The 22,577-nt window shown below is 33.4% G+C and overlaps 2 protein-coding genes across 5 annotated transcripts; one reads left to right on the forward strand and one right to left on the reverse strand.

The window, feature by feature from the left end:
- Positions 1-1,107: 1,107 nt before the first annotated feature.
- On the reverse strand, positions 1,108-14,946 carry LOC111044918 (mpv17-like protein). Of its 2 annotated transcripts, XM_022330185.2 has the most exons (4): positions 14,252-14,946; positions 11,722-11,853; positions 4,522-4,738; positions 1,108-3,025 (listed from the first exon to the last, which is right to left on the reverse strand). In XM_022330185.2, exons 1-3 carry the CDS (start codon positions 14,507-14,509, stop codon positions 4,556-4,558), a joined length of 573 nt encoding a protein of 190 aa, XP_022185877.2. In that variant the 5' UTR covers positions 14,510-14,946; the 3' UTR covers positions 1,108-3,025; positions 4,522-4,555. The 2 variants fall into 2 exon arrangements, with proteins under 2 accessions (XP_022185877.2, XP_022185876.1); XM_022330184.2 differs by lacking the exon at positions 4,522-4,738 and having other exon boundaries at positions 14,252-14,755.
- LOC111044912 (protein SGT1 homolog) lies at positions 13,676-22,484 on the forward strand. Of its 3 annotated transcripts, none has more exons than XM_039436201.1 (7): positions 13,676-13,814; positions 16,257-16,366; positions 16,913-17,026; positions 18,203-18,310; positions 19,294-19,372; positions 20,758-20,891; positions 22,056-22,484. In XM_039436201.1, exons 2-7 carry the CDS (start codon positions 16,298-16,300, stop codon positions 22,161-22,163), a joined length of 612 nt encoding a protein of 203 aa, XP_039292135.1. In that variant the 5' UTR covers positions 13,676-13,814; positions 16,257-16,297; the 3' UTR covers positions 22,164-22,484. The 3 variants fall into 3 exon arrangements, with proteins under 3 accessions (XP_039292135.1, XP_022185868.2, XP_039292134.1); XM_022330176.2 differs by lacking the exon at positions 13,676-13,814 and adding an exon at positions 14,870-15,154; XM_039436200.1 differs by lacking the exon at positions 13,676-13,814 and adding an exon at positions 15,065-15,239.
- The last annotated feature ends 93 nt before the right edge of the window (positions 22,485-22,577 follow it).

The following is a 22,577-nucleotide window of genomic DNA, read 5'->3' on the forward strand; positions in this document are numbered from 1 at the left end:
AACTATAGGCCCTGAAATATGATGTGCATAATATTCATTCTAACAAAATTAAGACTAACAAAACGTTGAATCCTTCAGTCTGCTAGCGAGCGCTATTATGCACATAGGTAGGGTCTGGAGAGATTAATGCTAGTACTGTATTGTATATTACCAGAATTGTATTTACTAGGTGCTCAGATACTGTATAGTTATGTCTTTATATTTATCAGTAATAAGTATCTTTTTATTCTTATAAGAAATAATAATATGTATTGGTCAATATATAAAAATTATTCATAATAAAGTATTCATATGTTCGTCTAAAACGTGGTAAAACATAACAGAAGACAGCATAAAGATATTGTTCATAGAAAAAGTTCAAACATATTATAAAAGAGTGAAACATGAAAGCCAATTCCCAATTTCGTTTACGCTATAAATGCTCATATATGATTTTTGTAGATCGTAGTGGGATAGATAAAAATAATCAATGAACTGTTCTAAAAAATTCCTTGTATTGATTGGAAAATATTACTTTATAGTGCTACTATACTACGGTACTACTTATAATCAGAGACAATAATAATTGTAATTGGTAATCTGATGTTAATTTTTGGCAGTTAGCCTGTATTATTGAACTTCACAAGTTTGCACCGTTCTGGCACGAGTCTGTTCTAACAGATGTACTGAATCTAATAATAGTTTTGCTCATTCATTTTCCCTCAGCATTCTCACACGAGTTCCCTTGGAAATTAGCTCACCAGCTTAGAAAGTAGATAATAATTTAATAATTGTGATAAATCGGTATTGTATGAAATGAACTCTAAAATATAAAAACAATCCAAAAATCTATAGTGCAGTTCAGAGCAATTTATTTGCTCAAATATAAAGTTAAACACATTTCTCATCTGAATAGCATAGGCCCTATACTGTTTTTTTATAAAACATATTGAAAGTTCTTCATATTTGAAATACTTATAAGAAGAACAATACTGTATTCTGAACATAGGCACACGAGAGTAATGGTCAATTTTACTAGGTAGACTACTTTTGTTTTTCTCACAAAATAATCTATTTAATTCTTATATTAAAGGAGCGACTGAAGAAAATTAGGATAGCAATGAGCAATATTGTGTAAAAACATTTATTAACAACGTAACAACAATACCTACGCAAGTAAGTAATAATAATAACGCCATAAATGAAAATACATTGAGTTTCTTTGGAATGACTATAATAAAACCTAATTATTTTTAATTCTTCAGCATAATCAACATGGTTAATGCATTGAGTATCCATAGACATGACATTCGGAAAATAAATCAGTTATAAGCGTTTGTAGGATTAATATGGTTATACATACTATTTAAATAACATTAAAATTGTAAAGTTTAATATATTACATCCATTACATGGTTTTCAGATAATATCTAACTGATTATTGATAATTTTGATCTTTCTACGACCATTAGAACTCTGTAAAAAATAATTGAACATCATCAAATAAAATACCTGTAAGTCCAAGTCAAGTCAAGTGAGTCAGATTATTAAGTTATTTAGTTGAGTAAAAACATAAATTTAGAATCCTGTTCATGTATTATTCTCAATGTCATTGCATAAGACCTCAGACTGCAAGCTACCTCTGACATGCCAAGCTACCAACTTGTTGTCAGTTATAACTGCAGCCTACATCTAACACAATCCTGAATTTAAAGCACTACTGTTACAAGTTAAAATCACCTGCTTGATTATTTTGAAAGCTACAATAAATTGAATCTTCCAAGTACATTTCTAGTAAATAAAATCAATAAAACCAATTACAATTTTCCATTAGACTCAGTGTGTTCATAAAAACTATGATAAAGAGATAGCTTATCACCAGAAAAGTAGCATCAAACCATTGAAAAATTGCATTTAACTAAAAAAATATACAGGTATTAAGAATATCAGCTCTTCAAATAATTGGATACGGGAATTATTACAGATAAAATTCAATTACATTGAACATACCATATTCCAATTTATATCGAACATAAATACTATTATTTTACGAGTATATCACAGTTGGTTCAAAGAATATAGGGGATGACAATACTAATAGAAATAGGAGATGATAAGACAAAAGTTTTTACGAAGGTGCAAGCTGCGAAAGCAAGATGAAAAAGTTACTGGGATGTTTGATGTATAGTAAATGTAATTTTTAAAGAACATGTAATAAAAGAACTTTTGAAAATCAAAATAAGCTTTAGTTATCTAAAAAATAGTTGTAAAGAATGAGGATTTATAATGCAAAAAGATTGGAAATATTTTATCATTATTTTGTACTTATAGTTTTCAAGTTATTTTTATTTTACTCGATTTTGATTTGTAATTTGTACTAATTTTGATCCAGTACTAAAATATGACTGTTGTCTGTACTGTGGATTAATATTTTGGGAGACATAGTCACGTCGATTACAAATTTATTAAACAAGAAATATCTATTTTTAGATATAAAAATCTTCTATTTATTTATTGTCATGTATGTCTCTTTCTTAAAAACGGCACATTGAACAATTCATACAATAAAAATGTTTTACTGTACTTGATAGTCATCTATAAACCTCTCTTTTCATATTAATTTTTCACATGTCGTTTCGAAAATATACATGTTGGATTTGAATATTTTACAGAATAGGATATCTAAAAACAGTTATGCTTGCATAGCAACCCGATGATTAAATATGCAAAAACAACTAAATACAGTTAAAATTTACAATCTTTGGTAACAATAAATACCTTATTTATGTGTATAAATATAGCTTTGTTCAATGAATTAATAACAAAAATAACAACTAGATAAAAATAGTATTGAATACTATAACGAAGTTGAAGACTGTACAGCAGCAACATTTTTCGTTTTAATATCTGCGGCGGGGGTAACCTTCATGTAAGCCAGGAATGAGGACCACATCAGGCTGCAGACACTCACGTAGATAACTCGATTCTTTTCAGGTACAAAATGGTGGTTCACTGTCTGCAGCACTGGCCACACAAATAGAGCTACCTGCAAATTACAAATACAACATTTGAATAGAAGTATAGAAAAAATAAGATGAAAAGTAGTAAATATTATTATATTATTAATTTATTTCTTTTGAAATTATATTTATAACTGGCGATAGAGCTTCCGAAGTGGTTCGTTCGTTCGAGTGTGTCAGGTGATCTATATGCCAATATTTGAGTAGTATTCCACTGTTTTAACAGCTTTGTCATTAATGAAATAATGATTTTATTTATCAGAAAAGTTCATAATATAATAATTTTTGTGATAATACAATACACAAAATAATAACAATTGAAAATTAATATTAATTAATCCTTCTGGTTAAATTACACATATGCAAAGCTTCAAAGCTTCATTAAATATGAAAAGGTGCATTCTGGAGCAAGACTATATCCGAAGTGATGAAAGACACTGAATGGAAATGATTGATTCACACGACTTCATGGTTTTTATCAAAGATTCCCACCATTAAAATTTCAATAAACATTTGACGATTTCTACCATCAGTCAAAGTGCCAAAAACTTTCGAACCGCTCCCGCAACTCTCAAAAAGAAGTACTTTCTCGCAATCTTCAATTTTTGGCTTCTCATCGATTACACAGATGTAGGTAATTAATTGGAAATGTTTTCTTCAATTTGGACTACAAAGCTACAACAAACTTCTATGCATATGAAATGTGGATAGAGGGAGATAAATTATCATAAAATTTCCTCCGTTGAGGATGACTCTTAAATACAACTACTTCCTTGAGAGGTCCTTCCGTATTTCTTTTATTATTACTAATTAATTGAACAGAGGTTAATCAAATTTCTGTGTATGTAGTAAAGGTGGTAGATTACTTATAGATAAACTTATTTAATGAAATGACAACGAATTTATAAATCCACTTTTTCACCGATTGAAAATTGTAAAATGGTATATATACGACATATATGCTTGTTACTTCATTATCTGAAAACTGAGATTGAGTAGATTAACCGAAACTGAAAAGAGGTTCTGAAACTGAGTTTACTAGAAATAGAAACTGACATTAAGTAGATTAACTGAAACTGGAAAGAGGCTCTGAAACTGAGTTTACTAGAAACAGAGATTAAGTAGATTAACTGAAACTGGAAAGAGGCTCTGAAACTGAGTTTACTAGAAACAGAGATTAAGTAGATTAACTGAAACTGGAAAGAGGTTCTGAAACTGAGTTTACTAGAAATAGAAACTGACATTAAGTAGATTAACTGAAACTGAAAAGAGGCTCTGGAACTGAGTTTACTAGAAACTGAGATTAAGTAGATTAACTGAAACTGAAACGAGGCTCTGAAACTGAGATAAATATAGTTGATAATGAAGTAACAACATAAACTATTTTCTCAATTTTTCAATGATTGTGTCTTTTAGAAGTATCAAATTGATAATTTGATATTTAAATTTACTTGGCTATCTATACAGTTGTACGTTCTTCAATATTATACTACATTGATTAAAATCGAGCTAGTATACGTACCAAATGCAATCCATCACATAACTTAGAACGTTCATCACGCTGAGTTCAGTTGTTTGGCTTTATTCTCCAGTTCCGCCTGCTGCATTCTGAGATGATGCATGTAAGCCAGAAATATGGTCCATATCAAACTGCAGAAGCTGGCAAACACAATGCGGTTCTTCTCGGGCACAAACATGTAGTTGAATGTTTGCAGCACAGGCCATACACACACAGCAACCTTCAATCAGAATTGCATCACACCATGCAGAAACGACAAGCAATAATGCACACTGGAAAGCAACACATGAATATTTACATTGTTATGCGTGATAGAAAAGCAATACAAACATAGGCCTACCTCTTACACACACTTAACACATTGAAACGAAAGGTATGAAACGTGAGACAGAATGATATCATTTGTATAGTTTTACATAGAAGTACTTATCTATAAATACGAATTTTCTAGAAACGTATTTCTTCAGGGCTACTTAATTCGTTAGTTGTAGAATAATACCATAGTATCCTTTAAAAAAACGTTTTAATATAAAATAACAAAATAAAAAACAACCAGTTTCGGATGCTTACTCCATCCGAAGTGATTTTTAAAAGCATGAAAATGGAGTTAGTCCAGGCAATGAATGCTCAAAAAAAGGTATAGAGGGAAAAGTTAGGAAGACAATTTTTGACCCCGCAGTTCTGTTTAGGGTTTAGGGTGAACATATCCTACCCACTGTGCTAAGGGTGTGGGGGTGGTTCAAATGTACCATTTTTTGGTTTCTCGCATATGACTCGAGAACTATGTATCTTACGGACATAACTGTTATATACAAAATAAAAGCTTGTATAATTTCCTACAATATTCATCTCTCAACGTTATCTATATCTTCTCTAGTTTTCGAGATATCCGCTCTTGAAGGTGTGACATTTTTGAAAAAACACGTTTTCCTCAATTTTTTTCAATTTTTGCTCTTATAACTTTTTAAAAATTGAAGGGAAAAATTCATGCTGATTATGAGCTTTAATAGAGTACCGTATCAAATTTTCTACAATTTGATGTATAATTTCACACTTTTACGAATTTCCCTGCACCTGTTGCAGCAGCATTAGTGTTGAGTGTGAAATCTCCAGTTTTGCAACAATAAACCAATTGACAAAGGAATTCGAAGGGGATGTTTTAAACACAATTTTTGACTTCGAAGCTTTGTTGAGACTAGTGAGGAGAAGAACATACCAGAAGTCCCCATTTCTAACTCATGTGGTAAGGGGATGAGGGTGGTTTAAAAGTTGTTTTTTCTTGAGAACAATGCGGTCTGATAAAGTTTGATAAAATCTCTATACTTTTTGTTCAGTGAAATTTTGTGATATTTCCAACAGTTCCCGAGATATTCGCTCTTGAAAGTGAGTAATTATTGTTAAAATAACATATTTTTATCCATGTTTGTTTTTTGTTATGTTTTGCTCTTTCAGGGCTTATAACTCTCCAACAATGCATAGTAAAAAGTGTTGCTCATTGTGGGTTTGTAGAGCATTGACTTCTCTTTGGAATGATGTATTATTTCACTATATAAAAGTGTTTTTTGAAAAAATACTATTGTACTATTTTACAACTAATAAATACGAGCATTTACAATAAAAAGAGTTGCTGGAATCCTCTTATTGAATCATTATTGAGATGACATTATTGGGATGATATTCTTTACCTTTCATTGTACTTTTTCCAAATTATAGCCATTTTGTTTTGTAAACAGATTTTCGTACTTTTGTTGGAATTACTGAGAAATAAATTCATTTCTGTTAGTGAATGCTTTGTGATGATAAATTTAATCTTCTAATAAATTTGACAAAATTATAATTTAATCCTTAAGGTGAATTAATTCTCATTCCACCATTTCTAATTAACATTTTATAGAATTCTCTTCATGGATTGTACTCTGTTTCATGTAATCATGTAACAAGGTACAAACTGAAACTTACTGGCACATTACATCTTGAATACAATGTACTTGACAGTTTTTTCAAAATTTACGCATTACTTGATCTGATAAAAAAGCATAACATTATTAGTTCTTGTTCTTAGTGTAAAAGGCATATAAAATACTGTATTATAAACCAAATTGACTCGCTGGTCACATTTACACTACTTGAAAATATCCCTTAAAGCAGTGGTTCTCAAACTTTTTACTTCAAGCCCCCCTTGCATAATTCAGCTGTAAGCCGGACCCCCTACATGTATAAGCATAGACTAATGTACATGTTGTACATATACTTATACGTATGTATACGTATGTATATATACGTATGTATATACCTACATATTTTACACTCAATATTATTTATATAGTTGAGTTTTGCACATTCTATACATAACCCAATGTTGAAATAAGTTAGTTTCAATCATAATAAAACAACAAATTCTATACAAACAATAAATTATAATTTATTCAGGTACTACAGCTACTATAGTACATAGTTGTTTCTCATAGAAATTAACAATACAAAAAGCGTCAGTGTGAAGGATGAGTTTGTTGAAACGAGGTGTCAGCTCCGATAACGCTACTCTAAACCTAGCGCCGCAGTGCAGGATGGTTTCTTAACCTAGCTCCGCAGTGCAGGCTGGTTGCTTGGCTGAATCGGACTAGGCGCTGAGACAGCAAATAATAGCAGCGTTGGTGGGAATGCGAGCGGCCGCAGTAACACCTCCCACCCAGCAATGGTCGGCGTAGTTACGCCTAGCGGACAGACGAAAGAACAAACCAGTCGGTTATTTGATCCCTCCAGCCAGGCTCAGCCAAGCAGCCGAGACAATAGAACAATGGAGTGACGGTCTTATTCGCGTTCATCAGCAGTTTTCTTTCTCACGACTATTTTTCTATTTTTATTTTTGTGTGTCAATAATAACTCCAGTCACCAGTAAAAAGTTTCCAGAAACGTGGTGTACTACCATAATAATGACTTTTCATGATGATTTTTAATTATTTAAAAACATTGTTGACATTCTGAGCCTTTAGGCTAAACTTGGGGTCGCTGAGAACGAATCTGCAATCAGAATTTCTCTATCACCAAAAATAACGAAAAAAATCCAGCTGTTGATCTTCCGGCAACCGTTATCAGTCATCCTGCAATGCGGCCGAAACACTTCCAAGCCAGACACCCATCTCGAATGACAACAACGCCAAGCTGTAAACCTAGCGCCGCAGTGCAGGATGGTTTCTTACAGCTTGGCGTTGTTGTCATTCGAGATGGGTGTCTGGCTTGGAAGTGTTTCGGCCGCATTGCAGGATGACTGTTAACGGTTGCCGGAAGATCAACAGCTGGATTTTTTTCGTTATTTTTGGTGATAGAGAAATTCTGATTGCAGATTCGTTCTCAGCGACCCCAAGTTTAGCCTAAAGGCTCAGAATGTCAACAATGTTTTTAAATAATTAAAAATCATCATGAAAAGTCATTATTATGGTAGTACACCACGTTTCTGGAAACTTTTTACTGGTGACTGGAGTTATTATTGACACACAAAAATAAAAATAGAAAAATAGTCGTGAGAAAGAAAACTGCTGATGAACGCGAATAAGACCGTCACTCCATTGTTCTATTGTCTCGGCTGCTTGGCTGAGCCTGGCTGGAGGGATCAAATAACCGACTGGTTTGTTCTTTCGTCTGTCCGCTAGGCGTAACTACGCCGACCATTGCTGGGTGGGAGGTGTTACTGCGGCCGCTCGCATTCCCACCAACGCTGCTATTATTTGCTGTCTCAGCGCCTAGTCCGATTCAGCCAAGCAACCAGCCTGCACTGCGGAGCTAGGTTTAGTTCCTGGGTCACATCCAGTCTTGGTCTATATTCACTTTTCATGGCAGCTAGAGCACAAAACCCAGTTTCACACGGATATTGTAGCAAATGGAGTCTATATATTTAATGCCTTTCTACTCAAAATTGGGTGTTCCTTTTGCACACCAATCCAGAAGGAAGTAAGAGAATATTCTTCAAACTTCATTTTAAGCGCAAAGTCACCTTGGAGATCAATGAGGTTTTCTTTTTCTATCATGTTGAGGGAGCACTTATTGATTGAGAATTTGAATTTGACAATACGGTTGATATAAATATTTTATGAGTAAAAATTACTCACATGTAATTTTAAAAATAGAAAGATAGCTTATCGTAATTATTCTAGAAGTAAATTTAAAACATTTTCCAACTAAGCTTTGCGCCATTGCGCCCCCCTTGGGGGTCGCGTCCCACACTTTGAGAACCACTGCCTTAAAGAATTGAAAGCAGTCGTATTGTAATAAGATAAAAGGATACTTGATATTATATTCTACTCTGTTTTTATCCATTCATGTTCTTTCTTACTACAATTATTGATTAATTTTATTATTATAACTCCTACAATACTGGGTCACGTTATTATGCTATGCAATCATCACTATCCGGTTCAAATACACTCTTCCCACTCCACTATTCTCCCAAATAATATCAAGTCAGTCAATTTTCTAGTCTCTTAGAAGTTTAGTCCATAATAGAGTTTGTTCCCTAAATCAGTAGATTACAAGAGAATGTCCTGTCCTTTATTCAAATTAGTAGACAGACTAGAGTATTGATAATACAAATCATCAAGTGTTCAGTAAAAATAATTCATTCAATCCCTGATTATACCACAATTTTACTTGCTTTTACCAACTTTTCCTCTCAAATAGTCAATTATATATAACAAGGTATAGTAGAATATTTCAGTGAAAGTCATCAAACTTATTCCTAAAAACGCGTCCAAGTAGACAACGGTGGCATCGATCATGTTGTAGTTGGTGTAAGTGTACGTACGGATTTTTGGATGGAATGAATTGTCCCTGAATACAATTTCCACAACGTTCTTTACAAAAAAGAATGCAGGAAAAATAGTCAGGGTATCGTCAGGTTATGATTCACAAGATATCAACTTGTATTCAGTAGAGTTGCAAGATGGCAGACAGTTGCAAGAGTTTTCAGAGTTTCCTTCGTTATTTGTGCTGTAAAACTGTTCGAGGCAACATTCAAAGCACAAGAACTGTCCTCATTTGAGCATATGTAAGTAGACTCATTATGTGGCATGAAAAACAGAACACATCCGCATTCTTGCAATGCTCTTTTTGTGGAGCATTCTATCAAACAATTCTGATAAGTGTAATATTGAAAGTAGTCTAACGTTTTTTCGGTTGTATTGTAGCAGTGACGGGTGGGTTCAACTTTGTATAGGAAATCTCCATCTGCTTTTGGATAGTGTAGTATCAATTCAGGCTCTATGTTCATCCGAAAACTGTTAAATTTGTTGAGGTGATGCCATCTCATGAACGGGCTGGGGATATCCCAGGCATTGTGGATTGTAAACATGGGTGTTGCACTATCCCTTTCTATATAAGGCAATTCTAAATGTCTAGAAAAAGAATAATAGTTAATTGGATACTTCACTAGTATTGGATATCTTGATGTTTGCCATAAAGTAATATTTTGTGAATCTGTTACATTCACTTGAATCGAAGGAAATCCATGTATTGCACCATCGTTCAATTGAAACTTATATCCAATACCGAACTGTTGTGACTGATATGCCTGATTATCTTTACGGAGGAAATTCCGCACTGCGCTGATTTTGTAGATTTTTGAAGGTGGGATCATGTTGCAAGACATGCACAGCCCTCTGAAGGTGTACGTTGCAAAACACATTGTATCGAGATTATTTACAGTGTTGGCTACGTTCTCTCTAAAATTTACATCGAGAAGAACGTTTTCTAGGACTGAATCAGATACAAGGAATCTCTTTTCACTATTGCGATCGAAAGTCATGTTGTATGTTTTGTCAATAATAGTCATGCCTAAAATATCAGCTATTTTTTTCAAAAAATCAAAATCATTTCTAGTATTAGTGATGAACGATTCAATAATTTTGTTTGATATGAATACTGAACCACATACAGTGATAGCGGGGCCTGGCAGTGTTGATATATGATGTCGAGTATTTGAAACTTCAATCGACATTGGCGTTTCTCTCCATTTGGACATCTTCATTTGGTAGATTGCAAACAACGAAATGATCGAGCTTATTAAAACTATACACCAAAAACAACGCTCTATCCAATGACGGTTGGGATCACAGATGTATTTCACACCATGCAATGACGTATTCTCACGGAAGTCCTTGAAATGAGGGTTGACATTTCTTCTTCTTTTCAGTCTACGATGAGCAGCTTCAGGAATAGGCACGTTCATTTTTTAATCTCACTATAATACTGACTTCTGCTGGAATGTTGTAAACCTTTATCCAACTACTGACGAATACATTGAACAAGGTCTCTCATGAGAATATGATACTTTGAATATAATTCAACTAAAAGCTCATATCTACAGTGTCTATTGGGATTCGCATGTGGAGAATGCTAATTTACAATAAATTCCAATTAATTAGGCCGAGTAGTAATCAACTGAATATAATATAACACAATTAATTTTCCAATGAATTAGGCAAAGTAGAAAGTAAATGAATACAATGATTCCCAACCATTTTTGTTCGGCGACCCACCTTTTATTATTTATTCATACAATAACTACGAAATGATAGGAAGAGGAAAATAAGGTAACCTTGTGCTATTCCTCTCCCAAGTTCTATGTTTAATTGTTTATATCTTTTCGCGGCCCATTTAATCCCTCCTTCTCCCCTCCCCATCAGTCATTAAATGCACTAGGGACTAGGCGGAACTATGTACCAGTGTACAATATATCCTCATCTAGACTGCATCAACCTTCGACCTTATCCAATACATGGTTGAAGTTATCAACCATCAAAATTAGGGAGGGAAGCAGTTTCGGATCTATCCTGTTGATTCAGGCCAAGTTAATTCAGTTAGTTGAACAAATATGCAAGGAGATTCTTATTATTTTGATCAGTTAGTAATTCAACACACAGCAAAAGCGTACTAAATTTGTCTACTCAGAGGTCTTGAACTTTTGTGTACAATTTTTAATCAGTAATTCAACACACATAGAAAGCTGTACATAATGCTATAGTATATTTTTGTGAATGGGCAAACAGTCAATAGTTGGTCCGATTAATTACAACAACCAACCAGGAGTCAATTTTATAGTACAGTATTATTTATCACAGTGGTGTCATTGTTATTGTGTGTTTGTTATACTGTTGAATGGTGGAGACTCAAATTAGAAGATTTTACAAGTACATTGATAGAATGTTTCACCTTGTATGTTGGTATAAATTTGTCCTTCACTTCTTGTATCGATCGTTCGACTGTCCTTCCTTCCAATATGCTCATTCCGAAAAAGAAACTAGTCATTGCGAATGGAGTGTACGTGAACTGCTCTACCACGCCCTAAAAATAAACAAAAATTAATCATGAAAAAATTAAAAATCACTACACATTAAACATAACTTGAGAAGTAAATTATTGTTGCACTGGATTTCAATCAATCATTCAACAAAACCCAACTTCCAGAAAAGTACAATAGGCTTAAGACTGTTAGAGTGATGGGATGTTTAGACGCACAACTAGACAATATTAAATTTGTTCTTTGTGATATTGGCCTACGTAATTGGATCCATTTGAACCTTGGACCTTATTTGGAAAGAGCTAAGGTTGATTTAGAACGAAATAAAAGCTCATGAATTAATATGGTTAATCCTCTTAAGATGTATGAATTCAGGGCTACTTATTTTTATTTGTATTTTCAATCTATTATTTTATTAATTCCAAAAAGGGTACTATAATTCTATTTTATAAATAATATGGATTATATATTACAATGGATGATAGGCATCGTATTTTTCTGCCAATTTTCACGTGAGTTTCATGTATTCTGGGTAGTTGCTGAGGTGAGAGATGATTTAAATGAAGTACCGCACCTAATTCAATTTAAACAAAGATATGAGATTGAAAAAGTGTAGCCTAAATTTGAAAATAAAATACAGTTTTATGTAATCTTTATGAGTCATTCCTAAGATAGTGATTTTTTATATTTGACCTGGTACAAGTGAAATGTTAACATAAGGATGAAACTCTATTTTTATAAAACAGTGAAACATATTTTATCATGTAGGCCTATCAGCCTTTGGCATGAGCAGAAAGTAATTTTGGTTGAATGATTAGTTATAATTGTGAAACAGGGATAGATAGTCTTGTTGATAAACGATGGAGATGATTAGATATGCATAAATATTCATAGGAATGAGTTATTGATTTCGATTATTATGATCATCGTAGATAACGCTTAACACACATAAAAACAAATGCAAAGAAATTTTATACGTCAACTCTATGTTGAAAAATTCTCTTACATAATCTTGTCTTAATTATCCTAGATTGACATTTTGTTACCTCGGCTTGAAATGTGAAAAATTTTCTCGTGATAATTATTATGCGTGTACGTACTAGACCTTGAAAACTGTGTTAATCTCAGAGTAATTAGCTGTTCACGAGACTTGAATAATAACACTGTCAAGAGCTATTTTACAGATAAGAAGCAGTCATTATTCTTGAACTTTTCCTCTTATTTATTCTGCAATTTTTTCGTCATGCTTGAGAATTATAAACTAGTTCTATATCACTTTTATCAAACTTGCTTCTATAGAATAGTCAAACAACATTGGGTCATTGGTATTTGTAAGAGTATGATAAAACAAAATATAAAAATTGTTAAATATATAAATCTCATGTGTTAAACACATAAATTAAGGACGTTAGTGTGGGATTTGGCAGAGTTGGTAGATTTTACTCAATAAGCAGATGACTATATACATTCATTGATATATACATTGATAACTATAAATACATATGCAAAGTAGTTTTATACACAATAAGAATAAAACTGGATGGAAATTCGTAAGTAGGTTACTGCAAAAGAGTAGGTAGCTAACTAGGGCTGAACACACTGAGGCTGTTTGCTACAGGTTGAGCAGGTAGTTTTCCAGCGTAGAAACTCAAAATGATGTGTTTCTACATCCTATCTTATGGTCTGCTATTTCTGTTTTTATTTTAAGAGCATAATATGACCTTAGCAAGTGAGCTACAGACGTGTCCCGAAGCATGCTCATTCAGAAGAGAACCTTGAAGATCCTATGTGGTGCTGGGAGATTTGCTCAATGTTATCACCTCTAATAAAGAAAAGATTCTCACAGTCTTCTCCCTCTATATATTTCAGACTCTTTGCAGAACACAGGCAAATGTGGGGAGCAAGTAACGAGAGAGAACATCCACCCATATGAGACCAGAGGGGGACTAAAACTGGATGTACCTTACCAAAGGCTGAACAGGAGTCAGGCTTTGCCATCTATAGTGTAAGTTATCTATAGGCTACCCATGGCTTGGCCCATCTATCTGTCAGGCTCTACAACAAGCAACCAGAAGCAGCTAGGAATTTTTAGAATGATTTTGCATTGACTAACAAACCATTTTATCTAGTGTTTATTGTGTAGCTACTACATTAGGGGGAATATAGCCCTACTAACCCCTCTCTGGAGCCGCTACTGTAAAATCACTAAAGTCACACTGTAATACCACTGTCAAGTCATACTGTAAGATCACTGTAACAACACTTTTGACGATTCCCTGATCCTATGACCATGAGGAAGACACCGGAAGTAAAGTTAAATCAATATATTTATAATGCAAACTATAATACATCAATGAGACTGCTCCATAACACGTCGCTTAGTGTTACCGCATATCATCCATAAACCCTTTCTTGAGTATTGATATTTTAAGTATAGCTTACCTTAGTAAACGCGGACGCAAGAGTCTTTTTTGGGAACATTTGCACAGCTACCTTTAGCCATGTGTGCAATGTTGGTGCTACATAACATGATCCAAATAAACAGAATCTGGCTGCACGAGCATAATCATACTGATCAACACCGGCTATAGTCTGTTGAACAAGACTTCCAATCGGCCAAATAACTGCATAGGAAACCATACCTCGGATGACGGGGTATTTACTCGACACATCTTTCACCTTTTGTAACACCAATCTCATTCTCTTATTTTTCTAAGAGCAGATTCACAAACCACACACAAACTAACCTTCAAACAGTTGACTATTGTAACACTGTTACACTTCAGAGTCTCAGTTTTAACTGAAGCCAAATTATTTTAGAACACTTAAAATAGCTTCAGGTCATGGTCTGACGTTGCAAAACATCACGTTCTCAGGAATGAATTGAAATGTTCCAATATCATTACTATCACAAGCAGACGAAAACATGACGACATGACCTTCCGTAATAATTATGGCGTTTTACTTCTCAATCATCACAGATCAGCTGATGAGATGACGATGACGTCATGTAACATATGACATTTTGTTGATACAAAAAGTAATAATCTTATTATAATTATAATAAATAATATTGAGGAATTATGAATTTTATTTCGAATGATGAATTTGTTAACTAAGGTAAAATGTTGTGTAATGTATATTATTCATATCATATCAGTCAAAATGAGCAGGAACGCTACGACTGACATCTACCAATTTACTTTTACACAACTCTCCTGTCTACTCTATTAATTTTTCAACTAAGCTCAAGCTGATTTTGTATTTTTGTGATTTTCTTTGTGAATGGTGAGGAAGAGTCTTGCTTGTTGTTGAAGAGTCTTGCTTCCTATTTATTGTGATTTTGTAAGTTTTTACGATTGAAAAATTAGTTTTAAGTAGTTAGAACGATATATTGTAATATAGTTTGTTCAAAACTAGAATAGATCATGTTAGTGTCATTATTTTATAATTTCTTATCATTGAATTTCTTATCATCTTTCGGATGCCTGGCGGTGTTTTGAAAGAAATTTCTGGTTTTTAAAAATATGTTTTAACGCTATTCCTTTTATTATTCATCAGTAGATATTATTCCTTGAATTAACAAGTTCACTGTTTGGTAATTATTTGTAATTTCATCCCATTCGAAATCATAAAGCGATTATTAGGAAAAAACAGCTCAAGGAAAATAGTTGTTTTTATTATTTCTAAAAACGAGTTGACTAGGACCAAACTCAAATAACTCTTGCAAAAAGTTAATGATTTTTTCCAGGCATCAGGTAATACTCAAGACTTTGAAATTATAAATAAGCCTTAGATCATGCTGCTGTGTTCCGGTAAAATTTAGGTACTGAGTATGTGTGTATGTAATCAAAGCATTTCACTGTGCAAGTGTACGTCGATTCATGCATGAGTTGAGAAACAAACTCTGGAAATTCCACTGAAACACGTGACTTGCATGTAGCTGCTCAACTTAACGCAACTAGCAAGTGCGCGCTTTCAGTTTAAAAGTTCCTATTGCTTTTTCCAGATTTTTTTTCTCACAAGCACGCTTGGTTATGCATAGTAGTACAGAAATGGCATAGTAAATTGGCTCATACATAAAATCAATATCATCTTGGCTTTGAAAAGGAAATTGACTTGCTGGTTTACTAAAGGCATATAATACAATCATAGATCCCAGAAAAATGTTTACCATAAATAATAAACAATCTATGATACTCTCTTGGCTCAATCTGTGAACCAAGTATCGATACCGATAGTGTCAACCGTTCATAGCGGCTGGCTACCTAGCAAATTAGTTAAGTAGTACTTATAAATTGTTATAAATTATATTGACTTGTTATTATAAGGATAATATTAGTATGATAATAATGTACTTATCTGAAACTTCAAAAAACTAATTTTATGGGTAGGCTTAATACAAATTGATTTCTTAAAATTCTTAATTGAATAATATATTTTCCAGAAACACCAATCGCTCCAGCTTTTGATGATCTTCAATTCAAAATGGCTGAGACCGATGCTAAATCAGTGAATGATGCAGCTGGAGCCAAAGAATCTGGGGATAATTCCCAGGTAGGTTTTTTGCAATATTTGATAAAGCAATTAAGAAAGTCACGTTTAAGTTGTGACCTGCAGCTATGAGACACTGCCATTAACAGCATCCAGCCTTGATTTTCAAGAAAAGCACTCTCAAGTAGATTTTCCACCTGTAATTTCCATTACTGTTGTATATTATTGGCAAAATGTAAATACATGTGTTTCATCCTCTAAAGGCCGTTTGCACAGTATCAGTATAAACTGAATTTTATTAAAACCATATCAAGTCTCGTTTGTTATAATGTGGTTCATTTTTAGTTTAAGCCACCAGCTGATTGAATTCAGTTTAAGCTTTGACTGTGCAAATGACCCTAATAGTTGTAATGTATGTTACTGTGTTTTTTTTTTTGCTTTACTAGGTACTCTACATGTTTACGAGTTGGTCAAAGGAATTAAGTTCTTGATGGTTGTTAATCAGTAAGAGATCAGTGTTTCTTAGTATCTTCAAAATGTGTAAAACACTTTTGTTATTTTTATTAATTATTTTATATACATTTTTTCAATGATTTTTTCTCTTTTCAGTTAGCAGCAAAGGTGAAGTATGATTGGTACCAGACTGATACACATGTGGTGATCACAATTCTGGCGAAGAACGTAAAGCCAGAAAATATATCAACACAATTCGAAGAAAATAAAGTGAGTAGACCATTATTCCGCTTTATTTCAAAAGAACTATTGTTTCATTTTCACATGCTTTCAACAAAATACTTATTTGTTTAATTTTCAACTAGCTGCAAGAACAAGGTTGATCTTGGAAAAATATTGTAGAGTTGTTGATCAAACCTTGATTGGAGAAGTTCCATCTGGATGACAGGTTTATAAAATTATCTTGTAATGTGCAATCTTGAAAACGTCACAATTCACATCCCTTCAACATTCATTTCATATATTTTGTAGAATTAGGGTATGTTCACATTGAATGCACGTATGTGCAAGTGCACGTGAGACCATGCATGCCCACGCGTGCAAATGAGAAACAAAATCTGGAAAGAGCGATAGAAACCCATTGTGACTTGTCTCTTGCCATTAACATGTCTATGCTCACACTGAACGCAACCAACAAGTGCACGCGTTCAATGTGAGTGTTTCCATGGATTTTTCCAGATTTTGTTTCTCATCTGCACCCACAGTCATGCATGGATTCGCGTGCACTTGCACGTATACGTGCATACAATGTGATCATACCTTTACTCAAGGAAGCCAATTTGAAATACGTATTGTTAGTTTTGCAATCATTAATATTTATTCTTTGAACATTACGAGAATTTTTCTTTTAATGTGAATTTTGAATAAGGCAACTTACACTTTCATAATTAAAAAAAAAAAACAGTTTTATTTTTGTCACATCCACATTTGATAGACTTGTACACAGTACTGCAGTTTGGTGTTGAAACGATCTGAAATGGTCTTCAGCTTAAGATGTGTTGGTTTCAACGCCAAACTGCAGTCCTGTGTACAAGTCTATTAAATGTGGATGTGACAAAAATAAAACTGTGTTTTTTCAATAATGGAAAAATTCCACAATATCAATTCTCATTATCTACACTTTCATACTGACGTACCGTAGTAACAATATTATATATGAAAATGAAAAGTAGTGCACTATTTATTGAAAATTTAGTTACTCTACACTCTACATCCATGTTAATATAGTGTTGGTTAGTTTAATGCTAGTAAATAACATGTATATGCTACATGTTAAATAAGATAATTATTACTCTACAAATACTAGAATTGTAAATAGATGGGGTTACCATTACGATTTCTATCTCTTTGTAAACTTGATAAATATGTCTTTCTTCCTCTTTTCAGCTCGATGTGAAAGCTAAGCTGCCTGACGATTCACTGTACAATCTCCATTTGGACCTATCCAATCCAATCGTTCCACCCCAGAGTAATTTCAAAGTTCTCACATCGAAGGTAAGCCTCTCAATAGCCTTTCTTGATTTAATCATCAATATTTTTTGAACTTGTTGCTATTTATCCAAATTTGGGATATCTATCTCAATAGTATTGGGCTAAGATTATCTTTCTCTCCAGATGTTAATTATATGATATGTGATTGTATATGATTTGTTATAATTGTAGAAAGAATAGGGATCTGTTTGATATGTACGGCCACACCAATGCACTGGCTATTATCAGAGTAGGGAGACTCAGGTGGGCAGGCCATGTTGAAAGAGCTGATGACTCATATCCGCCTAAAAGAATAATGAATTACATGGAAGGAAGAAGACGCCCTGGTCGACCAAGACTGAGATGGATGGACTCAGTCACTGAAGATGCAGGGAGGCTTGGTGTAAGAAATTGGAGACGAGCTGCCATGGACAGAGTAGAATGGAGACGATTGCTGGAGGAGGCCAAGATCAGTTTTGGATTGTAGAGCCGTGGATGATGATGAATAATATGTTTTTTTGTCGATATTAACAATGGAATAGTCTATCATCGATGAATAATGAAAACACTAATTGAAATTGTCAACCACTTTTATTATTATATAATCTTTATTAACAGACCCTGTTTTCGTGGCTTCACCAACCACATATTCAACTTTTTTTACAACTTTTGTGTAACGCAATTTCAATTCGTGTTTTCATTATGGAACAGTACCAAAACATCACACACAATACAACTGCTATATCGATGAATAATTTTTGTAGATTCACAGCTAATCTTCATTCAATAGTTTTTGCTTACTTTTCCTTGAAAAAATTATGTAGTAACTTAACACTCATAATCTTTTCGTGTTTTTCGCGAATTGTGTTTTGAAGCACAGGTTACCAGCTCGTTTCAAAGGATTGTCACAAGTTATACACAAATCTAGTATGGACATTCTGAATTTTTAAAAGCAACCTACTGAAATAAATATAACTCATTGTTTTTTATTCTCTGATTATTTCCAGATAGAAATAAAGCTGAAGAAACTCGACGGAATAAGATGGCTCACTCTTCAAGGCGAACCAAAATTAACCATAAGCAAAGGTAGGCACTTCTTCCAGTCCATGGAATCACTATATATCATCTCATATTTTCTTCTTTCAGTGTCATATTAGTCATATTCTAAGGAAGTATGAGTACTGTAATCAGGAAAACTTTCGAACTTATACTGTGTAACCCATTTGAATTTCCGTAGTGTTCCCTCAATATTGAAAAAGTTTTCAATCGAAGATTGATCCGCATGATATAAGTTGACCTTACTTTTTGAATGATCTAACAAACTTTTATATCACAGTCAAAATTATAAGACTTCAGATTTCACTATTACTTGTTAATTCAATCATTTAAAAATTATTGGTGAGTTCTTGCATTGTAAGACTCACTACCTACCTACCTTGTTGACTACTTCCCTTACCGTCAAATTAAACAGTGCTCTACCAAAAAATAAATTTCTGTGCCGTATCGTACTTCCTATCAGATTTCATCATTATTTGTATATTTTAATCTCCACTATCTTACTACTACTTACTCCTTTGTGCTACAGCTCATGTAGGGCCTTGACTTCCTTCACAATGCCTCTCCATTCTCCTCTGTCAGCATTTTTTCTTCTCCATCCCTTGATACCCTCCTTCCTTAAGTCTTGTTGCACATCCTCCAGTCAGCGCTTGCTTGGACGTCCCCGTAGCTTCCTTCCCCCTGGGTTCCCTCTGAAGATCTTCTTTACTGCTATGAGTCATTCATCTTCTTTGCTAAGCATGAGTTATTCATGCTTTCAACGTGACCTAACCAGTTCATACTCTGAATATTATTTCATATGCAATTTCTGGTTTTCTGTAGAGGTCACGTAATTGCTGGTCGGTCCTTATTTTCCAATTTTCAATCCTTCTCATGATTTTTCGCTTCCAAATATTCAGGAGATCTTCATCTTTCTTCGTAAGAACCCAGGCCTCTGCTTTATACAACTCTTCTGGCTCAATTCTTGTTTCGTAGATCGTAGATCTCGATTTTCAACTTCTTTGATAATATTCCTATATCATTTAGATGAAATCCATGATTTCTTGTATTGCTATGCTAGGTTTCACCAAGCTCGGTCAAGACATTTGAATATGGCCAAATTAGGTACGGTTTACAACGAGTGCACTGAACACGAGTGATGATTTCTATGTCGATAGTTAATATAGATCATTTTAGTGCTCACTTGTAAAACGTACCCAGCTAAACCATGTTCAGATGTCTTAACCGAGCTTGTTGGAAACTTGTCTCTTAATTTCGATCTACAATTCAATTGAAATATATGATTCTTGATTGATTGCAGGTCGCGACTGGGACAAAGTGGTTGGAGAGATTGAAGATGAGAAAGCTGAAGGCAACTTGTCTCTTAATTTCGCTGTACAATCCAATTGAAATCTATGATTCTTGATTGATTGCAGGTCGCGACTGGGACAAAGTGGTTGGAGAGATTGAAGATGAGAAAGCTGAAGGCGATGCGGCTGTCAATTCTCTCTTCCAGAAGATCTATTCTGAAGGCAGCGATGAAGTGAAAAAAGCAATGAACAAATCATTTGTAAGTCGCCATCTTTTCAAAATTCAAATTTTATTTAATTTGTCAAATCCAATAAAATTATATAATATTAACAAAAGTAATAGAAACAGTACAAAATAACTTTTCTCGATAATATTGGTTACCTATACAATTTACTGAAAGATAAAATATTTTCTGTGGAGTGGATATCCTTTCTAAATAGAAGAACTTATATGTTCCACATCCACGTATTTATAAAAATTCAAAGAATACTAAGAATTCAAACAAATTACTGGAAGAAACAATTTTCTGAGGTTTGAATACATTATTAGAAGGAGTGGTATACGCGGTTTCTAAATGAATTTACTCAATATTGTTACACCAGTGTTTTGGGAGTTGAAAGATTTAGTATTCTTCAATTTCACCTTCCATAACAAACTGTTTATTAACGACCATTTTTTATACTTTTGAAACGACATAGCAGTCTAAATTTTATATGTATTTCTATATACTAGGAGTCATTTATATTATTAATAATAATATTCGTATGGCTTTTATTGTTGGGGAGTCGCTGACGGAAGTTTCACCTCGCCTGAATATATCATTTAAGCCGTCAATGGGCTGTCATCGTACGACTGTCATACTTTAGCAATAAGTTTTTATTTATATTGTTTAAATGACTACTTACAAAAATTTAAACTGCTATGTTGTTTCAAAAGTTTAAAAAGTGAAAGGTTTAGTGTTGAGCATGGAAGGTGTAGAATGTCAATGAAGCGCTTACTCTTAGTTACTTTTAATGAATGAAAATATTGAATTTCATTTACAACCACACAAACATCCAAACAAAACAAGAAAGCTTCCAACGAAAAGTGTAGAGAGAACAAATCTGTTCAATGCCTTCTTTTGAATTCTCCGACATAGAATTATTCCAATTCCGAGAAATATTTAATTGATTACTAACTCGAAAACATTGGAGTCTTTGCCAACAATCTATTACATTATTCTAGATTATTTCATTAATGACTAATGACTGCATGTCGGTGAATCAAGTAAGTTCACAAGTGTATATTATGCCTACATTGCAGTTTGTTATACATTGATAAAGTCACACAATGTTGAGTATATGCTATTTAATTGTCTTTTATATATGTTATACAAATCTATTTTCATCTATTAGTATTTTAATTGAAGACTATCTTTTTTTAGCTGGAGTCCGGTGGTACTGTCCTGAGCACAAACTGGACAGAGGTGGCCAAAGACAAAGTCGATATCAAGCCACCTGATGGCATGGAATGGAAAACCTGGGAAAACTAATTCATTTACCACTTTACCACATTCATTTACCACTAACTCAAACTCGGTTATATCTGCATGTTTATCATTACTATAAAATATTTTTCGTTGAGATGATGAATAAACATTTTCATGTCATTCTTATTATGTTTTTTATTCAATAAATATGTTGCTACTTGCACAACATTACTATTTACTATTTTTCGTTTAGATGATTATAGATGATTTCGTTTTTCACTTGAAAATAAACTTGAATAACTGTAATTTTTTATCGAATGATTGAATAATTTGTCAACAACGTTTTCTTTTTTATAAAATTTTATTAAAATCTTTATAAAGTTATCTAATTCTTGTTTTCTTAATTTAGAATTCCTTCAAAACTGAGTTTCTATACATGGTGGTATCGGTCTGATACAATGACTTTTATCGAGGAAA

The sequence above is a fragment of the Nilaparvata lugens genome, chromosome 10 (assembly GCF_014356525.2).
Source record: "Nilaparvata lugens isolate BPH chromosome 10, ASM1435652v1, whole genome shotgun sequence".
NCBI classification, from domain to species: domain Eukaryota; kingdom Metazoa; phylum Arthropoda; class Insecta; order Hemiptera; family Delphacidae; genus Nilaparvata; species Nilaparvata lugens.